This window comes from Rana temporaria, chromosome 3 (assembly GCF_905171775.1).
Source record: "Rana temporaria chromosome 3, aRanTem1.1, whole genome shotgun sequence".
Taxonomy (NCBI): domain Eukaryota; kingdom Metazoa; phylum Chordata; class Amphibia; order Anura; family Ranidae; genus Rana; species Rana temporaria.
Window position 1 is genome coordinate 138,110,805 of NC_053491.1, and position 18,248 is coordinate 138,129,052.

Genomic DNA, 18,248 nt, shown 5'->3' on the forward strand with positions numbered 1-18,248 from the left:
CTAGTGAGAGGTGGGAACATGTATACAATGGTGGACATGCATCATTTGTCAATTTATTAAGAGCTGGCTCACACCATGCATACACAGGAATGTGTTGTGCGCTCTTCTGCGATTGACACTGCATGCAAAACGCACTCCAATTGCGATCTGCAGCGGGTATCAGTACAAAGTTAACGACGCCCCAAACACAGGTCACAGAGCGTTTGCCCACACCAGATCGCATGATACTTTTGTGAAATGTGAACAAAGCTTATCCCACTATAATGTGGATATGTCTCGATTAAGAGCACTAAGGGGGTTATTTACTAAAGGCAAATCCATTTTGCACTACAAGTGCAGTTGCTGTAGATCTGAGGGGGACATGCAAGGAAAAAAAACAGCATTTTAGCTTGCACATGATTGGATGATAAAATCAGCAGAGCTTCCCCTCATTTCAGATCCTTCCCACAGATTTACAGGGACAGCACTTCCAAGTGCACTTTGCACTTGTAGTGCAAACTGGATTTGCCTTTAGTAAATAACCCCCCATGTGTAATTTCTGCCTGCTGCTTTGTTCCTCTGATAATTACCCTTAATCACTTCTGACATGTTCTCTCGACATCATAAGAAACAAGGTGACAGGGGAGGGAGCTCCAGCACACAGCTTGTGGTTGACAGTCTCAGCTCTGTTCCTGTGTCCCTTCCCTCCAATCGGCTCTAAGAGCTCTTCTCACTGAGCTCTGCAGAGTGTAAGTTCAGCTCTCCGCTCCCTTTTTTTTCTGACAGCCCAGACAAGCTTTATAAACACTGCGTTTTGAACGGATTTAGAGAAGAGAAGACTGCAGATAAACTGATACAATATATGTAGAATGTCTTTAATCTCTTTTCAAAATTCAGAAGTGATTTATCTTGGTGTGATTTTATTACATATAGAGAGGTGTCATTTTTAGAGAGGTGTGAAGACTTTGTTTCTGCATTCTTTATAATCATTTTCAGAGTTTACAACTATACTTTGTATATCAACTGTAGATGTCTTTTAATACTTTGGCTTCCCAGAAGAATTCCAGATTTCATGTGTTTTCTAAATGATTTGCTACTAAAAAGTGCTTTAATGCTTCTTCAAGGACACCAAAATGAGCATACAGAATATCAGGTGTACTCCCAACAGGAGGACAGTGGCACTCAAACAACATTATTACAAAAAAGCTGTCCATTCAACTGACATAAATATTCCTTCATGTTATGTTTATATATAAAAAAAATGCCATGACTCCACTGTAGATCTATAAATCCATTGGTTCATCAATCGTATCGTTTTCCTCCAGATGTGACATGCCATTGAACAGGTTACCATAACGATCATAGCCAAACCATGGTGGAGTATCATCTGTACTGTACACCAAACTTTGATACTTTGATTCAACCTTCAGGACAGCAGACCTGTAAAACAATATTACATATGTCATTCTGTTTAGTCTCACAAATACAAGCTGGTGCTCTTATGAACTGGGCTAGTTAAAGCGGAGGTTCACCCAAAAATAAGTATATAACATTACATTCTGTATACCTCAAACATGTACAGTATGCTGTTTTTTTTTTCTTTTTGGGGGGGTGTACATACGGTATTATCGCTATTTTTCACCTGGCTTCCGGGTACTCGCTCCCGCGGGAGTAGGCATTCCTATGCAGTGGCGCAATGTCCTCTGGAAAATTGCCCAGATGATTGACGTGCCTGACAAAAACGTCTCCCCGGCAGATAAGGCGCGTCACGAGTTTCCGAAACTAGCCGAACTGCGAGTTGGCTCTATACGGCACCTGGGCACCAACTAGGAGCCATGTAGAGCTGATTGCACAGGCGCGGTATAGAGCCAACTCGCTAGTTACGGAAACTCGTGACGCGCCTTATCTGCCGGGGAGACGTTTTTGTCAGGCACGTCAATCATCTGGGCGAAGTCCCAGAGGACATTGCGCCACTGAATAGGAACGCCTACTCCCGCGGGAGCTAGTACCGGGAAGCCTGGTGAAAAATAGCGATAATACCGTATGTACACCACCAAAAAAAAAAACGGCATACTGTACATGTTTGAGGTATACAGAATGTAATGTTATATACTTGTTTTTTTGGGTGAACCTCCGCTTTAATGCCGTCCTGAAAACCTGAGTGGTCACAGCAAGCCCACCAAAAGGAAAGAGGTGCGGTGTCATCCGTGCGGCACCTGGGCAACATTCCTGGTTTACAAGGTAACCATGGCAACACGTTTTGGCAATGTCCTCCACTTTTGTCAAGCTGTTAGAGCAGGGATATGCAATTAGCGGACCTCCAGCAGTTGCAGAACTACAAGTCCCATGAGGCATAGCAGGACTCTGACAGCCACAAGCATGACACCCAGAGGCATGATGGGACTTGTAGTTTTGCAACAGCTGGAGGTCCACTAATTGCATACCCCTGTGTTAAAGCTTACTCAGCAGGTGTCGGCTCTTTTCCTTCTGGGGGGGCCTAATGCAATCTCTAGATGAGCAGGACAGAGTTCTGGGTCCATGCTCAGCCCCACGGCTAACCAGAGGACTGCTGGGTGATTTCTACTGCTGCAAACTCTGCATAGATTTATGGATCTATTTTTTTATGCACCAAGTCAGTGCTTCACGTGTGTAAAATTAATCAAACAGCAATTCTTTACTATATTGTGTTGCAGCGTATTACAGGGCTTCTCTCAATCACTACACTGGCCAGTGCAGATTCCTGCTGTCCCTTTTTTTAATCCATAGTAAACAAGTCTTTGTAGCACCTTATTCCATAACAATATGGTAGTATTTCTCTTTAAATTTGCTGCAGTCATTGTGACATAATGTAAAAGTAAACTACCTGATTTTGAAATCTGCATAGAAATCATTGCAAGGCTTTCACAAATCTATTAAGCGATTAATGTTCCATTCTCATACAATTCAATTGCATGTAGAGGAGAAGAGATCGATCTGTAAGGCCCCGTACACACGTCCGAGAAACTTGACGGGCAAAACACATTGTTTTGCTCGTCAAAATCTTCCTTGTGAAGCCGCCGAGGATCTCGGCGAGCCAACTTTTCCCATTGACGAACGAGGAAATAGAGAACATGTTCTCTTTTTGGCCCGACGAGTTCCTCGCCGGTTTCCTCGGCCAAAAGTGTACACACGACCGGTTTTCTCGACAGAATACAGCTCCGATCGAGTTTCTGGCTGAATTCTGGCGAGAAACTCGGTCGTGTGTACGGGGCCTCAGGCTTCATTCCCATGGACGTTTTTACAGACACTTTTTTTTAGCCTTTTTTACAGCTTAAAAACGCTTGTCCATGTTTATTTATTTATATATTTTTTTTGAGGTGGAGCTCAAAGACGCAGCGGTAGCGTTTTTGCACGTCTGGCGTTTTTACAGCTCTAACGCTGGAGCTTCAGAACGCACTGGTCCTGTTTTGTTTTTTTTTTGCAGCTCAAAAACGTCATGGTGGGCATGAGGCCATAGACTAACATGGAGAGCCGTTTTTAAGCTGCAAAAAACGCTCAAAAAAGTGGCTGTAAAAAAACGTCCATGGAAATGAAGCCTAATAGTTTTTGATTACATTGCATCATTCTGCGATTGTGGGAGAAAGATTATTTTGTCATAAATCTGCTCATTTCTTGTGTAGCAGCTCTCATGAAAATTGTTGTGATGTAAGAACGCAAATGATAACACTAGATTGTAGTATTATGACAGTCCCCCATGTAGACCTAGCCTGACAATTGTGCAGAGGTTTGATTGACAAAAAGGGGAAGATTTACTAAAACTGCAGCACTCAGAATCTGGTGAGGCTGTGCATGGTAGCCAATCAGCTTCTAACTTCAGCTTGTTCAATGAAGCTTTGACAATAAAACCGGGATGCTGATTGGTTTCTATGTAGCACTGCACTAGATTTTGCACTCTCCAGTTTTATTAAATCTCCATCAAAATGTCCGTCATTGTGGTTGTACTATGAATGATATCTGAAGACGAAACTTTCCACTGTGATAGAAGTGTTGCAGGATATATAAGGCTAATTTTGTAAGAAGAGAGAAGCCATACAGTAATTCACAGCAGCTAATTGGCCATCAACTTTCTGCAACAAAAGCAAACTAAAATCTGTACTTTAGCTTTACTGTTAGTACAGCCTTAAAGCGGTAGTAAAGTCTCTTTGGCAATATAAAATAATGTGCCCCCCTGCGGGTTTAAAGGGGTTGTAAAGGTTTGTTTTATATTTTCTAAATAGGTTCCTTTAACCACTTCCATACCAGGCACTTACGCACCTTCCTGCCCAAGCCAATTTTCAGCTTTCAGCGCTGTCGCAATTTGAATGACAATTGTGCGGTCGTGCTACACTGTACCCAAATGAAATTTTTATCATTTTGTTCCCACAAATAGTTTTCTTTTGGTGGTATCTGATCACCTCTGCGATTTTTATTTTTTGCGCAACAACTAAAAAAATACCGAAATGTTTGAAAAAAAATTACATTTTTATTTTTTTCTGTTATTTTTTTTGTAAATAAGTACGTTTTCTTCTTCAATTATGGGCGCTGATATGGCGGAACCGATGAGGTGGCACTGATGGGCATTCATAGGCGGCGCTGGTATGCTGCACTGATGGGCATTCATAGGCGGCACTGGGCACTCTTTGGTGGCACTGATGGGCACTTATGGGTGGGCACTGGGCATAGATGGGCACTAAGAGGTGGCACTGATGGACACTGGGTGGCACTGATGGACACTAAGGGGTGGCACTAATGGCATTGCTGGGCATCATTCCAGCCAGTGTCTCTGTTGCCAGTCAGTGCCCATTTGTGGGCACTGATTGGCATCGATTGTGTGTTTTTTATTGGTGTTTTTTTTTTTTTGCTCTATTGAGCACCGGGGGGCACTCCCTGGTGGTCCAGTGTTGGCATCCGAGAGGGGGCTGCTCTGATAAACAATCAGCGCGAACCCCCCCTGTCAGGAGAGCTGCTGATCGGCTCTCCTCTACTCGCATCTGTCAGACGCGAGTGAGGAAGAGCCGATCAACGGCTCTTCCTGTTTCAGCCATGGTTGGACACGGCTGATCACGTGGTAAAGAGCCACTAGTGCATTGTTGGTTCACTTACCTTTTCCTTCTCTTTCCCTTCTAAATGTTTTTTTTCTTTGTCTGAATTTCTCACTTCCTGTTCCTCCTCAATAAGCTGTTCTGGCTGACTAACCGTCAGCTAGATGATGGTGGAAAGCTTACTAAGGAGAAACAGGAAGTGAGAAATTCAGACAAACAAAAAAAACATTTAGAAGGGAAATGGAAGGAAAAGGTAAGTGAACCAACAATGCACTAGTTTAAAGGAACCTATTTAGAAAATAAAAAACAAACCTTTACAACCCCTTTAATCCATAATGTACAAGTATGCACCGCCTACTAGTACATTATGCCAAACTTTACCCACAAACAGAGCCCTCCAGCGATGCGCTGTCAGGGCTCTCCCCGGTCCCCGGTGCTTCCATCTTCACCCGATCTTCATTCTGGGTTTCACATCTCCTGGTGCTTGGTTGGCTGGGATGATGTGATATCTACTACCGCACATGCACACAGGAGTCACATCGCTGTGGCACACAGAGCGGCCTGTAAATGTGGTCTGAGCGGCGCATATGCGGCTCAAATCACATTACCTGCTGACAGGGTTTCTTCTGTTATAAAAAGCCATCAGCAGATTTGAATAATTCTGAGTTTACTACCACTTTAATGAATAAACTGACACACAGCCCAATCAGAGTTCTGGAATAATTTAAATATGTGTATTTTCACAAATGTTTTCTAAAAAAGATGCATATTTGTAAAAAATAAAATAAAAATCCATATACACATTTTGTTCTAGCTGACTGAAGACCTTACTTTGAAATACTCCTGCAGTAAAGCATTCTTAGAGTGCGAAGTTGTCGGCAGCATTTCTGGAAATATTTCAGGACCTTGTCACTAAGATGGATGCAGCCAGATATATCCACAATATGAAGGTAGCGGCAACCACCAGAAAGATACTGGATGCTAATATCTGTTATCTGCATAAAAGAAGGATCATTAATCGGTGCCATACTTTACAGATCAGTGTAGAACACTCCCTCACTCCTGAGCCCGAAAGAATGTATTCAGCAGCATCGGTTTATGGTGTGAAGAAGAAAAACAAAAAAACTGCGCTACAACACAATAAACACCAAGGCAGCAGCTGTCATGTGAAGTACACAAATAAACATAAAAAACAAAAAGCTGCGCCAAGATAATAGTTAAACAAGTCCCCTACTCAAGGTAGAAGTAAAGGCAATGGAAAATTTCTCCAACACCCGGTGACATGCATGCAGTATGTGAAATTCCTCCACCTGGAAGTTAAAGCCTCTTACCAGAAGGTAAGGAATCAAAGCGGATGGCTATAACCCAGCCTCGGCCTTTTGTTTCCCCAGGGATCTCAGATCAGGAGTCCGCAGCGTCACGATCAATAAACCACAGTCGCTCCAATGGAGGGAGTGTATAAAAAAAGAGGACGCATATAGCGTAATAAAGTACGGTAACAAAATGTATTAAGTATTTTACTTACAGCAGCAGTGAATAAAAACAGCCAGTGTGTTTAAAAGTGGAAAATGCCGGCCGGCAAACAGGAGCCCTTCCTCCCGAGCGTGGTGACGTCACTGACGCAGCCTTGGGAGTTGGGAGAAATTTACATCCATCGTTTCATCATTGTGCCACAATATATGGAACTTGTGTCCTTGTACTACCAAAGTGCGTTCTTAGCCTCTGTATAAGAGCTCACAGACTTTTTCCATTGCCTTTACTTCTACCTTGAGTAGGGGACTTGTTTAACTATTATCTTGGCGCAGGTTTATGGTGTGACTTTATAATGATTATGGTCTACACCAGTGGTTCTCAACCTTGTCCTCAAGTACTCCCAACAGGCCATGTTCTGGGAATTTCTCTTAGATAAAATAACTATCCAAAAATACCAAGCCATTGACTCCGATTTAAAACACCTGTGCAAGATAAAGAAAAATCTGCAAACATGGCCTGTTGGGGGTACTTGAGGCCAGGGTCGAGAACCACTGGTCTACACCAACCATTCTCAAGAAGGGTTACTTGGAATCCTGGGGTTCCTCCAGAGGTTGATAGGTGTTTCTTGAGCTGTGACTGATTGACCTCCCACCTGATGGTGTCTGGATAATTTTGGGTTTAATACTACTTAGAGCTGGTTCACACTGGGGCAACTCGTCAGGCGACTCAGCCGCCTGAAAAGTCGTGTCCCATTCTAGTGAATAGAACCATTCTAATAGGAGCAACGGAAGTCGCTCCGACTTAGAAAAAGGTTCTTGTACGACTTTGGGGGCTACTCGGGGCAACTTGCATTGACTTCTATACAGAAGTCATTTTGCAAGTCGCCTCTGAAGTCGTCTTCAGGACGCCTTGCCGAGTCTCCCCCGAAGTCGTGCCGCCCCAGTGTGAACCGGCTCTTAACAGAGCCGGCGGCATGACACCAATGATCTTTTTAGCCATCCGGAAGGGTGGCATTATTCCTACTCACCACTAATGCAGGAGGGCATTTTTGGCAATGGATTAATGTTAGTAAGGGACCCCCTAGTGGACTAAAGAAAAACATTTGGGACTGTAGATGAGACATGTGGGTAACGTGTCTCTATCCCTGTATATGTATGAAGGGGGGGGGGGGATTTGGGGACTTTGTGAGGTAAGTGCACATGGCTATAAGATGAGTCAATGTCACAAAACAGGTTTTTATTGGCAAAACAAGAAACATGGCAAAAATGACATGATACATGCAGCAATGAATAAAATTGTGAATCACGTTACAGACCATATATGGAAACAAGCATTGGTTGCAACCAATGTGTAGTGTGGAACAAATCCTGGATGTAATGAAAACATTTGAAATACATGTTGGGTGGTGAACACAAAATGAGTAAAAGCATCTGCAGAAGAGTAAATGCATCCAAATAAAACTGACGCGTTTCATGGGAAATACCACTCTTCAGGGGTGGATGCACACAAATCTATAAAACAAAACACGAGTAGACCAGTATGATCCAATGTTATAGCCCTCAGCGGGGAGGATATGTAAAAAAAAAAAAAAAGAAGAGGAAAGAATTTGCTCATCCCTTTCAGTACTTTCAGAGTCTGCCCAAATGTCCTTTTATTTGTTATGTTTCGGGAGCTGCGATTCGTGGTGTGAGCGCCTTCCCCCTCCACCCGTCTTTTTTGCATCGGGGGATTGGGCAGGCTTATCTCTACTGCAAATCGGTGTCACACCTCCACGCCATGCTCACAATGTCCCCAAGGTGGCGTGTTTGAATTTTTCCATCTGGGTCACACTTTGGAAGGGGGGCGTCTTCAGCCTCCATGGGCAGCGGCTGCTGCTCAGGCATGGACGTCTCTCTTCTTATTCTGGTGCACATGTGTGATGTTGGGAGGAGCCGGCAAGGTGTGCCAAGCGTACATAACATCCCCATTCTGTGCTAGCCAGTCTACATGGCAGCACCCTTTTGTGCTCACTGCGCACCATTTGGAATCTACTTTTCCACATCACCAGCAGGTATTTATATGGTCAGTTTTTTTCTGTGCATGCTCACAGGTGCATACTCAATGTTTCTTTTCCTTTTTGATTTTTTTTTGCAGAGTGGCCTTACCCATGAAACGCGTCAGCTATTTGGATGCACTTACTCTCCTGCAGATGCTTTTACTCATTTTGAGTTCACCACCTACCATGTATTTCAAATGTTTTCATTACATCTAGGATTTGTTCCATACTACACAATGGTTGGTTGGTTGCGATCAATGTGTGTTTCCATATATGGTCTGTAACAAGTGATTGACAATTTTATTCATAGCTGCATGTATCATGTAATTTTGCCATGTTCCTTGTTTTACCAATAAAAACCTGTTTTGTGATACCGACTCATCTTATAGCCATATGCAATTACCTCATTCAAAGTCCCAAAATCCCCCCCCCCCCTTCGTAAGGGTCCGTTAAGCCTCGTACACATGATCAGATTTTCCAATGTAAATAGTGTGATGATAGGCTGGAAAATTCAACCGTTTATTTGCTCCATCGGACAATTGTTGTCGGATTTTCCGCAGACAAATGTTGAATGGCAGGCTTTAGGCTGGATTCACACTTGTGCGGTTCGAATTCCAGCTCTGTTATCTATGCAAAGAGATAAGGGGCCAGATTCTCAAAGTCCAAATGCGAGCCGTCGTATCTATGCGCCCGATTCTTAGAATCAGTTACGCATAGATTTGGCCAAGATACGAGCGGCGTAAGTCTCCTACGCCGTCGTATCTTGGGTGCATATTTACGCTGGCCGCAAGGGGCGCTTCCGTAGATTTATGCGTCGAATATGTAAATTAGGTAGATACGCCGATTCACGAACGTACTTGCGCCCGCTACGCCGTTTACGTTAGGCTTACGTCCGGCGTAAAGTTACCCCTGCTATATGAGGCGCAGCCAATGCAAAGTATGGACGTCGGCAAGCGTATCTTTTTACGTCATTTACGTAAGTCGTACGTGAATGGGGCTGTGCGTAGGTTACGTTCACGTCACAGGCATTGGGGCTGGCGTATCTTAGGGCGTAAATTTGACGTGATACTGAGCACGCGCCGTTCGTTAGGCGCGTCATTTACGTGGGGTCACGGCTCATTTGAATGCAACACGCCCACCTCTTCCAAATTTGAATTACGCCGGCCCATTTACGCTACGCTGCCGCAACTTACAGAACAAGTGCTTTGTGAATACTGCACTTGCCTGTCTAAGTTGCGGAGGCGTAGGGTAAATAGGATACGCTACGCCCACATAAAGATACGCTCTCCTACGTGAATCTGGGCCAAGATAGCTATTCAGCAGATCATCTCCGTTTTAGCTGCGAATTTGGAGACCTGGGAGAGGGGAGGGGGAGGGGGGGGTGTATTTAGGAGAATGAGAGAAATCCTGATGAGAAATTACCACGTGCAAATCCGATGAGTGCCCATAGAAGATAATGGGCCTGAATTCGCACCTGAGCCGCATGGCAATGCCTAGAAAACACACACGTTTTTTCGGCAATGCGCAGTGCGAATGCATCGCACATATGTGAACCAGCCTCATTAAAATGAATGTATTTTATAATGTTATGTGAATTGGATGCGGTTTAAGTCGCACTCAATTCGCATAGGTGTGAACCCGGACTCAAAATTTCTGTTGTCGGATTTTCCGAGCGTGTGTACACAAGTCCCTTTGGACAAAAATCCAAAGTACAAACACGCATGCTGAGAAGCAATGCTCACCAAACACAACATTAGCAGAAGGTGTTCAAAGGGTGGTGCTAAAGAGCTGAAAAACTACGTAGTACGTAACTACGTTCGTGTTTGTGGGCCGACAATTGTGTGCCGTTTGTATGCAACTTTTTGTCCAACCCCTTTTAAGGGTTCTTCTGAGCTAAAATGGTCTTCGTTCTGTGTGACATTATAGTTCTCGTTTCTTTTCTGTTACTGGGTCCCTATACTGACATTAGGCCATAGCAGGACATTTATAGCAAAAACTAAAAAAACAAAAAGAATAATAAAAATCACATATACAGTACTTCACATGTCAAACTTGGCATTACTTCTGTGCTCCCTCTGTAAATGTGAATGTGTTATGCACACATACCTTAGGACATCCAGCCACGTTGATGGATGTCAGCATCTTACAACAGAATGCCACAGTTTTTACTGTGTTGTTGGTTACTTGCAAGCAGTGTGAAATATCCAACAGTTCCAGGTCCTTTGACTGATGGCAAAATTTCTGTTACAGAAAACAAACTATTAAAAAAAATAATATGCATTTTTATATCTGGTTTGGCCAAAAACGTATAAGCCCTGTGGCTAAGAATAAGGGAAAATGTGAAAGTGTGGGGGGATTACTTTTTATGTGTTTCATATTACTGAGAAATTTGACAACCATCCAGGTTTTCTAACAGTAACAAGTTTTGCTGACTGGCACAAAACCATAAGGAGTTTAGAAGAATTTGACTGTGCTCTTTATGGATTGGGTTATCACCCGCATGAAACATTCCAGTTTGGCTTTTAGCCCAGGTTCACACTGGGCTGCGGGAGTGAAGCCGTGCGACTTCAGCTGAACTCGCACGATTTCACTCCCGCTGGCAGTCCCGATTTCGGCCGCGATTTCAGAGACATCTGTGCAGGTTTCTGCACAGATGTCAATGTAAATCGCAGCCCGAAATCACAAAAAGTAGTACAGGAACTACTTTTTGAAATCGGTGCAGCGCCGCACCAATTAGGACGGTGCCATTGCCGCCGATTTGAGATGCGATTTGACATGTCAAATCGCATCTCAAATCGTACCAATGTGAACCAGGGCTTCATGTGGACCTAAACGCAAATGTAACAGGCATGCCAGAGTATTAGAAGAGCGGGCATACCTTTTTTCCTAAAGAATGTGCCACTTTTCAACTAAGCAAACATTATTATTATTATACTGGATTTATATAGCGCCAACAGTTTGCGCAGCGCTTTACATCAGGGAAGACAGTACAGTCACAATACAATTCAATACAGGAGGGATCAGAGGGCCCTGCTCGTTAGAGCTTACAATCTAGAAAATCACACAACAATGCAAACCGACAGCAACACAGTTGAATCGCATATTACTATTCAAATCAACAAGTTTTATTGTTCCCTGAGCATAGCAATTCTTCCAAGCTGGGGCTTAGGCATAGAGGAGACCCTATGTTCTCTATGGCTAAGCTTCAGGAAGAAATGCATCAGAGGAGAGCGTTGTCTCACAAGGCTTGCTGTGCTCAGTGAACAATAAAGCTTAGTGATCGAAAAAGAAATAAAGGAAAAATTGGTGTTGCTGTCTGTTTGCATTGTTGGATGACAGGAAAAGAGTGACAAAGCACCTGTGGACAGCAGTGTAGTCACAATCTGTCATGAGCTATACCATTTCTTACAGTTCATATAAGCAGCTATGTCGGTGCACAAAATGATGCATGTCTCTGCTTAACCCCCTCTAATAGTGTTCCATTGTAATATGATATAATGGGGCCAATTTACTAAAGAGATAGATAGAGGCTGTTCAACTAGTAAAGTATGTTTTCACTTTGCAAGGTGAAGCTGAGCTCACTTTAAACACCCCACAGTGTTTTGGTTATACAGTGGAACCTTGGATTACAAGCATAATCCGTTCCAGAAGAATGCTCGCAATCCAAAGCACTCGCATATCAAAGCAAGTCTCCCCATAGAAGTCAAAGGAAACAAAAATAATTTGTTCCACATTGACTTCTATGGCATGCAATACCTCATATGGCCTGAGGTGTGGGGGGGCTTGCGCCGCAGAGACTCGTAAACCATTCAGCAGCATTTAGAAAGGCTTGGAAACACTCGGGAATGGAGTATTTCCGATCGGCCCTGGCGCCCCCGCACCTTTGGCCAATCGTGGTAATGCACAACACAGAGGCTTGAATAGCTAAAAGTGAAAGTGATGTAACATTCTTTTGCTTCTGCCGTGTGATAAGACACCTAGCTAACAGATGGGAAGCCTCACTTTTATCATTCACTGTGTGTGCCGCTAGTAATACAGAGTCATGTTAGAGCTTACTGAGCTTCAAAGAGGACAAATTGTTGGTTCCCGCTTAGCTGGTGCCTCTGTGACTGAGGTTGCCAATTTGTGGTGTCGCGAGGTACAGTATCAAAGGTTATGATGGCATATGCAGTTCCTGGGAAAACGTTATCTGATAAGCATAAGCGTGGTCGACATGGTCAAATGACAGAAAGAGACAAAAGAACATTGCGCAGGATTGAGACCTGGATTTTTGCATGAAGAGTGGTATCAGATTCCATTATCCACCTTCCAAGACTTATATTTGTCAATTCCCAGGAGAATTCATGCCTTATTGGATGCCAAAGGCAGTCCAACACCATATTAGGTAACGATTTTGCTCCTTTACCATACTTGTTTCCATACTTTTGTCCAGCTCCTGTATAACCAATACACATAGAATTGTTTCCCATTCTGAACATTTTCAGGCAACTTTGTTGATGATCATCCTATATGTATGGATACCTCAACTTCCTAAACAGAGCCCAGAACTCCTCCCTCCTCCCTTACTATTAAATAGTAATAATAAAAAGGGTTGTTTAAACTTAGGTCCTTGAAGACAATTCTTAATGGATAGGAAAAGATTGACTTTTAATAATACACGTATCCTTTCTATAAGAAGAAAAATATGGGAACTGCCATTGCTGGTGTGCAGGCCTAGGAACCGCAAAGCCTCATACACACGATCAGACTTCCATTGGACTTTTCCGTGGATTTTTGTCCGAAGGGCCGTTGGCCGTGAACTTTTTTAGCTTTAAGGGGTTGGCTCTGTAGCGGGGTGTGTGACCCCCTGGATAGTTTCACTACACACTAAATTTATACAGACAGGCAGTCGAAGACGGTTGAAAACAAAGATTTTGGTTTATTCTTCCATCTTGCTGGAAACAAGTGCAAGCATCCAAACAGCATAAACAAAATCAAACATAAAATAAACCCTGGCCACTTGGGGCATCTACCTTCACCACACAGGAACCTATCTAGGGAGTCTGGCACAGCCTAGTGCTGGGTAGACACTGCTGGTCATACAGCAGCAAAACAATAGTCTCTTTTTGATTTTTGTCACACAGAAAAATCAATTTCCACCTCACCCCTTTAGAAGACTTTCAGCTACTGCTTTCCTTACTCACAAAGCCTCAGGATGCAGCAAATCAGTGGTAATCCTCTGGATTACTTATAGAGGCCTTAATTGCCTCATTCTGAACAGCTGAAGTTTTCCAACGCCCTTAGACCTTTTCTGGCTACTTTTGCAGCCGACGCCTAATAACAATTGGTGTATTGTCTAAACAAGGCAGAGATGTATGTCCCGTCTGTGACAACACCCACAGATTTACCTGACTTCCTATCACACAGCCAACATTCATCAAATCATGTGGTTTTTCAGCACATTACCGCCAGCCTTTGGGCAACTTCTGCTATTGTTATCTGATGTTAAGCATTGGTTCGGAGCATGCACAGCAAACATTTGTCCATTGAAAAACCGAAAACAATTGTCCGATGGAGCATACAGATGGTCGGATTGTCCGATAAAACACGTCCGTTGGATCGTTGTTGTTGTCAAAAAGTCAGATCGTGTGTATGGGCCTTTATCCTGCCTTCCTACCTTGTGTCACAGACCTAGAACAAGCATTATGGGAGTTTAAATTTGCTGAGTGCATTCTTGTTCCTGGTCAGAGACTCCAAAATAAAACCAGGATCAGGATGACCGTCCCAAGGCCTGACCCCTAAAACCAGTCAGCAATGGCAACTCCCATATTTCTGTCCTCACAGCTTTACTTAAATTTACCAAAGATAATAAAACACATCTCAGAACAATTATGTTTTATGTTACCTGAATTCCAATGTCGGAAATCCCAAGGCATTCTGATATGGAAAGTTCTTTTATTTTACTTTGAACTGCAAGGGCTGTCAGTCCCTGGAAGGAAGCACAGTAGTTATATTAATTGCTCTAACAGATGCAGAATGTAAATTAAGACCTGATGTCTGTTTTCTATATATTGTCTTTATAGCTAACGATGTATAATATTTTGCACACAAGTCCCAAAACTTCTCTCTGGCTGATATTGCGGCATCTTTAAAAATGTGTGGAAAGTTATTAAAAAGAAAGGAATAGCATGGTATGCCAGACATCCCCAGTTTTGAAAAATTAGAGCAAAGAGATATGGCTTCAATAAAGTAACCAGTGACCTAACTCACGTCCCTGTAATTTACATATGCCTTTGTCAAAGAACCCCGCAAATCAGGAACTGTACTTTATGTTCTTAGTGCACTGTAATGCAGTGTGAGTAATGAGTGATCTGGCCTCCAGATGTGAATGCAATTTTTATATCGCCTTGTACATGCACAGCATACCTCTGAAATGGAGCGTAATAATTTATACGTATGGAATATGTAGTCTGATGCTTTATCATTGTCTCCAGTATTATTTATCTTCTTAAACACCAGACTATATTGAATAAGTGAGGATAATACAGAAAACTGTTTTAGGGCCCCTTTCACATTGCAGGGTCCGATCAACAATTTTGAAAAAAATGCAATAATTTTTACTTTTTGCTATAATAAATATCCCCCAAAAATATATAAAAAAATAAAAAATTTCATCAGTTTAGGCCGATACGTATTCTTCTACCTATTTTCAGTAAAAAAAATCGCAATAAGCGTTTATCGGTTGGTTTGCGCAAAATTTATAGCGTTTACAAAATAGGGGATAGTTTTATTGCATTTTTATAAAAAAAAATGTTTTTACTACTAATGGCGGCGATCAGCGATTTTTTTTGTGACTGCGACATTATGGCGGACACTTCGGACAATTTTGACACATTTTTGGGACCATTGTCATTTTCACAGCAAAAAATGCATTTAAAATGCATTGTTTATTGTGAAAATGACAATTGCAGTTTGGGAGTTAACCACAGGGGGCGCTGATGGGGTTATGTGTGACCTGAAGTGTGTTTACAACTGTAGGGGGGTGTGGCTGTAGGTGTGACGTCATCGATTGTTTCCCCCTATAAAAGGGATGACACGATCGATGCTGCCGCCACAGTGAAGAACGGGGAAGCCGTGTTTACACACGGCTCTCCCCGTTCTTCAGCTCCGGGGAGTGATCGCGGGACTCCAGCGGCGATCGGGTCCGCGAGTCCCGGTCACGGAGCTTCGGACCGGGTCGCGTACCCGCGACCCATGGCTGGGTACTAGTACAGGACGTACCTGTACGTACATGTGCCCAGCCTGCCATTCTGCCGACGTATATGTGCAGACGGCGGTCCTTAAGTGGTTAATGTGCATTAATACTCCTTTGAGAGTATCCCACCAAATGTGACATTTTTGTTGCAGAGGATGCCCAAAATTGGAATTGTGTCTTACTGCAGACTTCTGAGGAAATCAGTGGGCCAATCACACAAGCAGGAAATTACATTTCTAGGGGAGCGTTCTGTACACCGTCTCTGTACAGAATGCCTCCAAGTTGCCATATTGCATTGGATTTTACAGAAAATGACAGCGCTGCATATTGAAAAGAAAAGATCATTTTTAATAACATTCAATTACAATATGACTTGTGTAGCAATTGTTGATGCTATATTATTATTATTATTTTTATTATTATTATTTCTTTTTTTTTCCCTTTTTAAGTGGAGTAACCATTTAAATCTTAAAATGTCACAATATTATAGGACATGAGAAACTACACACACTGAAAAAAAAATCTCACACATTGTAAACTGAATTTTGGGTTGAAAATATCTATAACAAAGAATTATTTCTTGCAGAAATTCTACATCACCAAATTTGGCCATGTCATTAAAGCGGGGTTCCAACCACAATTAGCATTTTTTAAATGTATGTCCTTTCATCATGCGCTTTTATAATATAAATCCGGTCACTTAATATTTTACAATCCGCCGCCGCTCCGCATAGTTATTCAAAAAACATAGGGGTAGATTCAGGTACATTTGCGCATTTTTTGCGGAGGCGCAGGGCAACGTTTTTGCCCTGCGCCCCCACAAATTTTCTGCGCTACCCGCGATTCACGGAGCAGTAGCTCCGTAAATTGCGTGTGCGCTCCGGCAAAATTCCCGGCGTAAGCGCGCGCAATTTAAATGATCCCGTAGGGGGCGGGAATCATTTAAATTAGGCGCGTTCCCGCGCCGATCGTAGAGCGCATGCTCCGTCGGGAAACTTTCCCGACGTGCATTGCGGCAAATGACGTCGCAAGGACGTCATTTGCTTCAAAGTGAACGTGAATGGCGTCCAGCGCCATTCACGATTCACTTACGCAAACTACGTAAAGTTCAAATTTTGCGAAGCGGGAACGACGGGTATACGTAACATTGGCTGCCCCTGCTAATAGCAGGGGCAGCCTTACGCGAAAACCGCCATACGCAAACGACGTAAACTGCGTACGCAGGGCTTGCGTAACGTTGTGAATCGGCGTTAGTATGCAATTTGCATACTATACGCTGAGCACAACGGGAACGCCACCTAGCGGCCATCGCAAGAATGCAGCCTAAGATATGCGGGCATAAGAGCCTTATGCCACGCATATTTTAGGCTGCAGTCGGCGTAACGAGGTTACTGAATCAGGAGCATTCGTTACGCCGGCGCAAGTAAGCAATTGCGCTGCGTAACTATGGTTACGCAGGCGCAATTGCTCTCTGAATCCGGGCCATAGTTTATAAAACTATGTCTACACCGTTGTCATTTTGCTTGTGGGCATTGTGAAGCCCACAAGCACTTACTTCCTGGAAGTCTTGGATGGGGAGTGATAATTGGGTAGCGCACTGCATCCTGGGAAATGTTGACACACATTTCCCAGGAGCATTAGAGGGAGATGTCAGGATCCTAGGTGATTCCAAAGGCAGATTTCGTGGGACTGCATAGCAACAGGCATTTCCAGGTGAGTAAAACATTTTTTTTTCTTTTTTTCTTTTTTTAGGTCTAATGAGCACAATAATGAAAAAAAAATTTGGGAAGAAACACTTTAATATTGCAAGCATTAAATAGAACACCCCTAAGCCCCCGTTCACACCTAGGCGTATATACGCCTGTAGTGCGACGCCGCTGCAGCCCCGAGACGCCAGAGGGATGATTTAACATGCACCTCTATGGAGATGGTTCACATCTCCACGCCGAACGCCGTACGCCTGCCGCCTGAAAAAAAGTCCCGGACCTTTTTTTCAGGCGGCTTTCGGTGTACGGCATAGGAGATGTGAACTATCTCCATAGAGGGGGTGAAGGCTGCATTCACAATCGCGGCGTTTCGTCGCCGCAAATCGCGGTACAAAACGCCACTATTTGTCGCTGCAATTCGCGGGACAAAACGCCGCGATTTTGGACGCCGAGGTGTGAATGCAGCCTAAGATCTGATGCTTTCTTGTAGTCTTTTTTCCTTACTAATTCATCAACTGTAAAAATAGCTTCCTGTTGTGATGCCGTATAACAAATGTAAATGAAGGTTTCCCAAAACGTACATACTGTATAGTTCTCCTTTTTTTGTTTGGGTAACATTGATGAAGACAACAGTATGAATGTTCAATTTACTTACTGACAGAATATCCAGATGGTCGAAAAAAACATCTGAAGTTTAAATCTCTAACAGTTATTACTGATTCCCCAGTTGTTGTAAGCAAAAAGAAAATTACAGTAACTTA

The 18,248-nt window shown here is 43.2% G+C and overlaps 1 protein-coding gene across 1 annotated transcript in view; it reads right to left on the reverse strand.

Annotated features, from left to right (window-relative positions):
- Positions 1–835: 835 nt before the first annotated feature.
- Positions 836–18,248, reverse strand: part of FBXL13 (F-box and leucine rich repeat protein 13) — a 227,913-nt gene continuing 210,500 nt past the window's right edge. Inside the window, exons 18-21 of the mRNA XM_040343479.1 lie at positions 14,432–14,515; positions 10,654–10,788; positions 5,871–6,034; positions 836–1,419 (exon numbers count right to left, since the gene is read on the reverse strand). Coding sequence (XP_040199413.1) covers positions 1,263–1,419; positions 5,871–6,034; positions 10,654–10,788; positions 14,432–14,515 — 540 coding nt within the window. The 3' untranslated portion in view covers positions 836–1,262. The remainder of the gene's footprint in view (positions 1,420–5,870; positions 6,035–10,653; positions 10,789–14,431; positions 14,516–18,248) is intronic.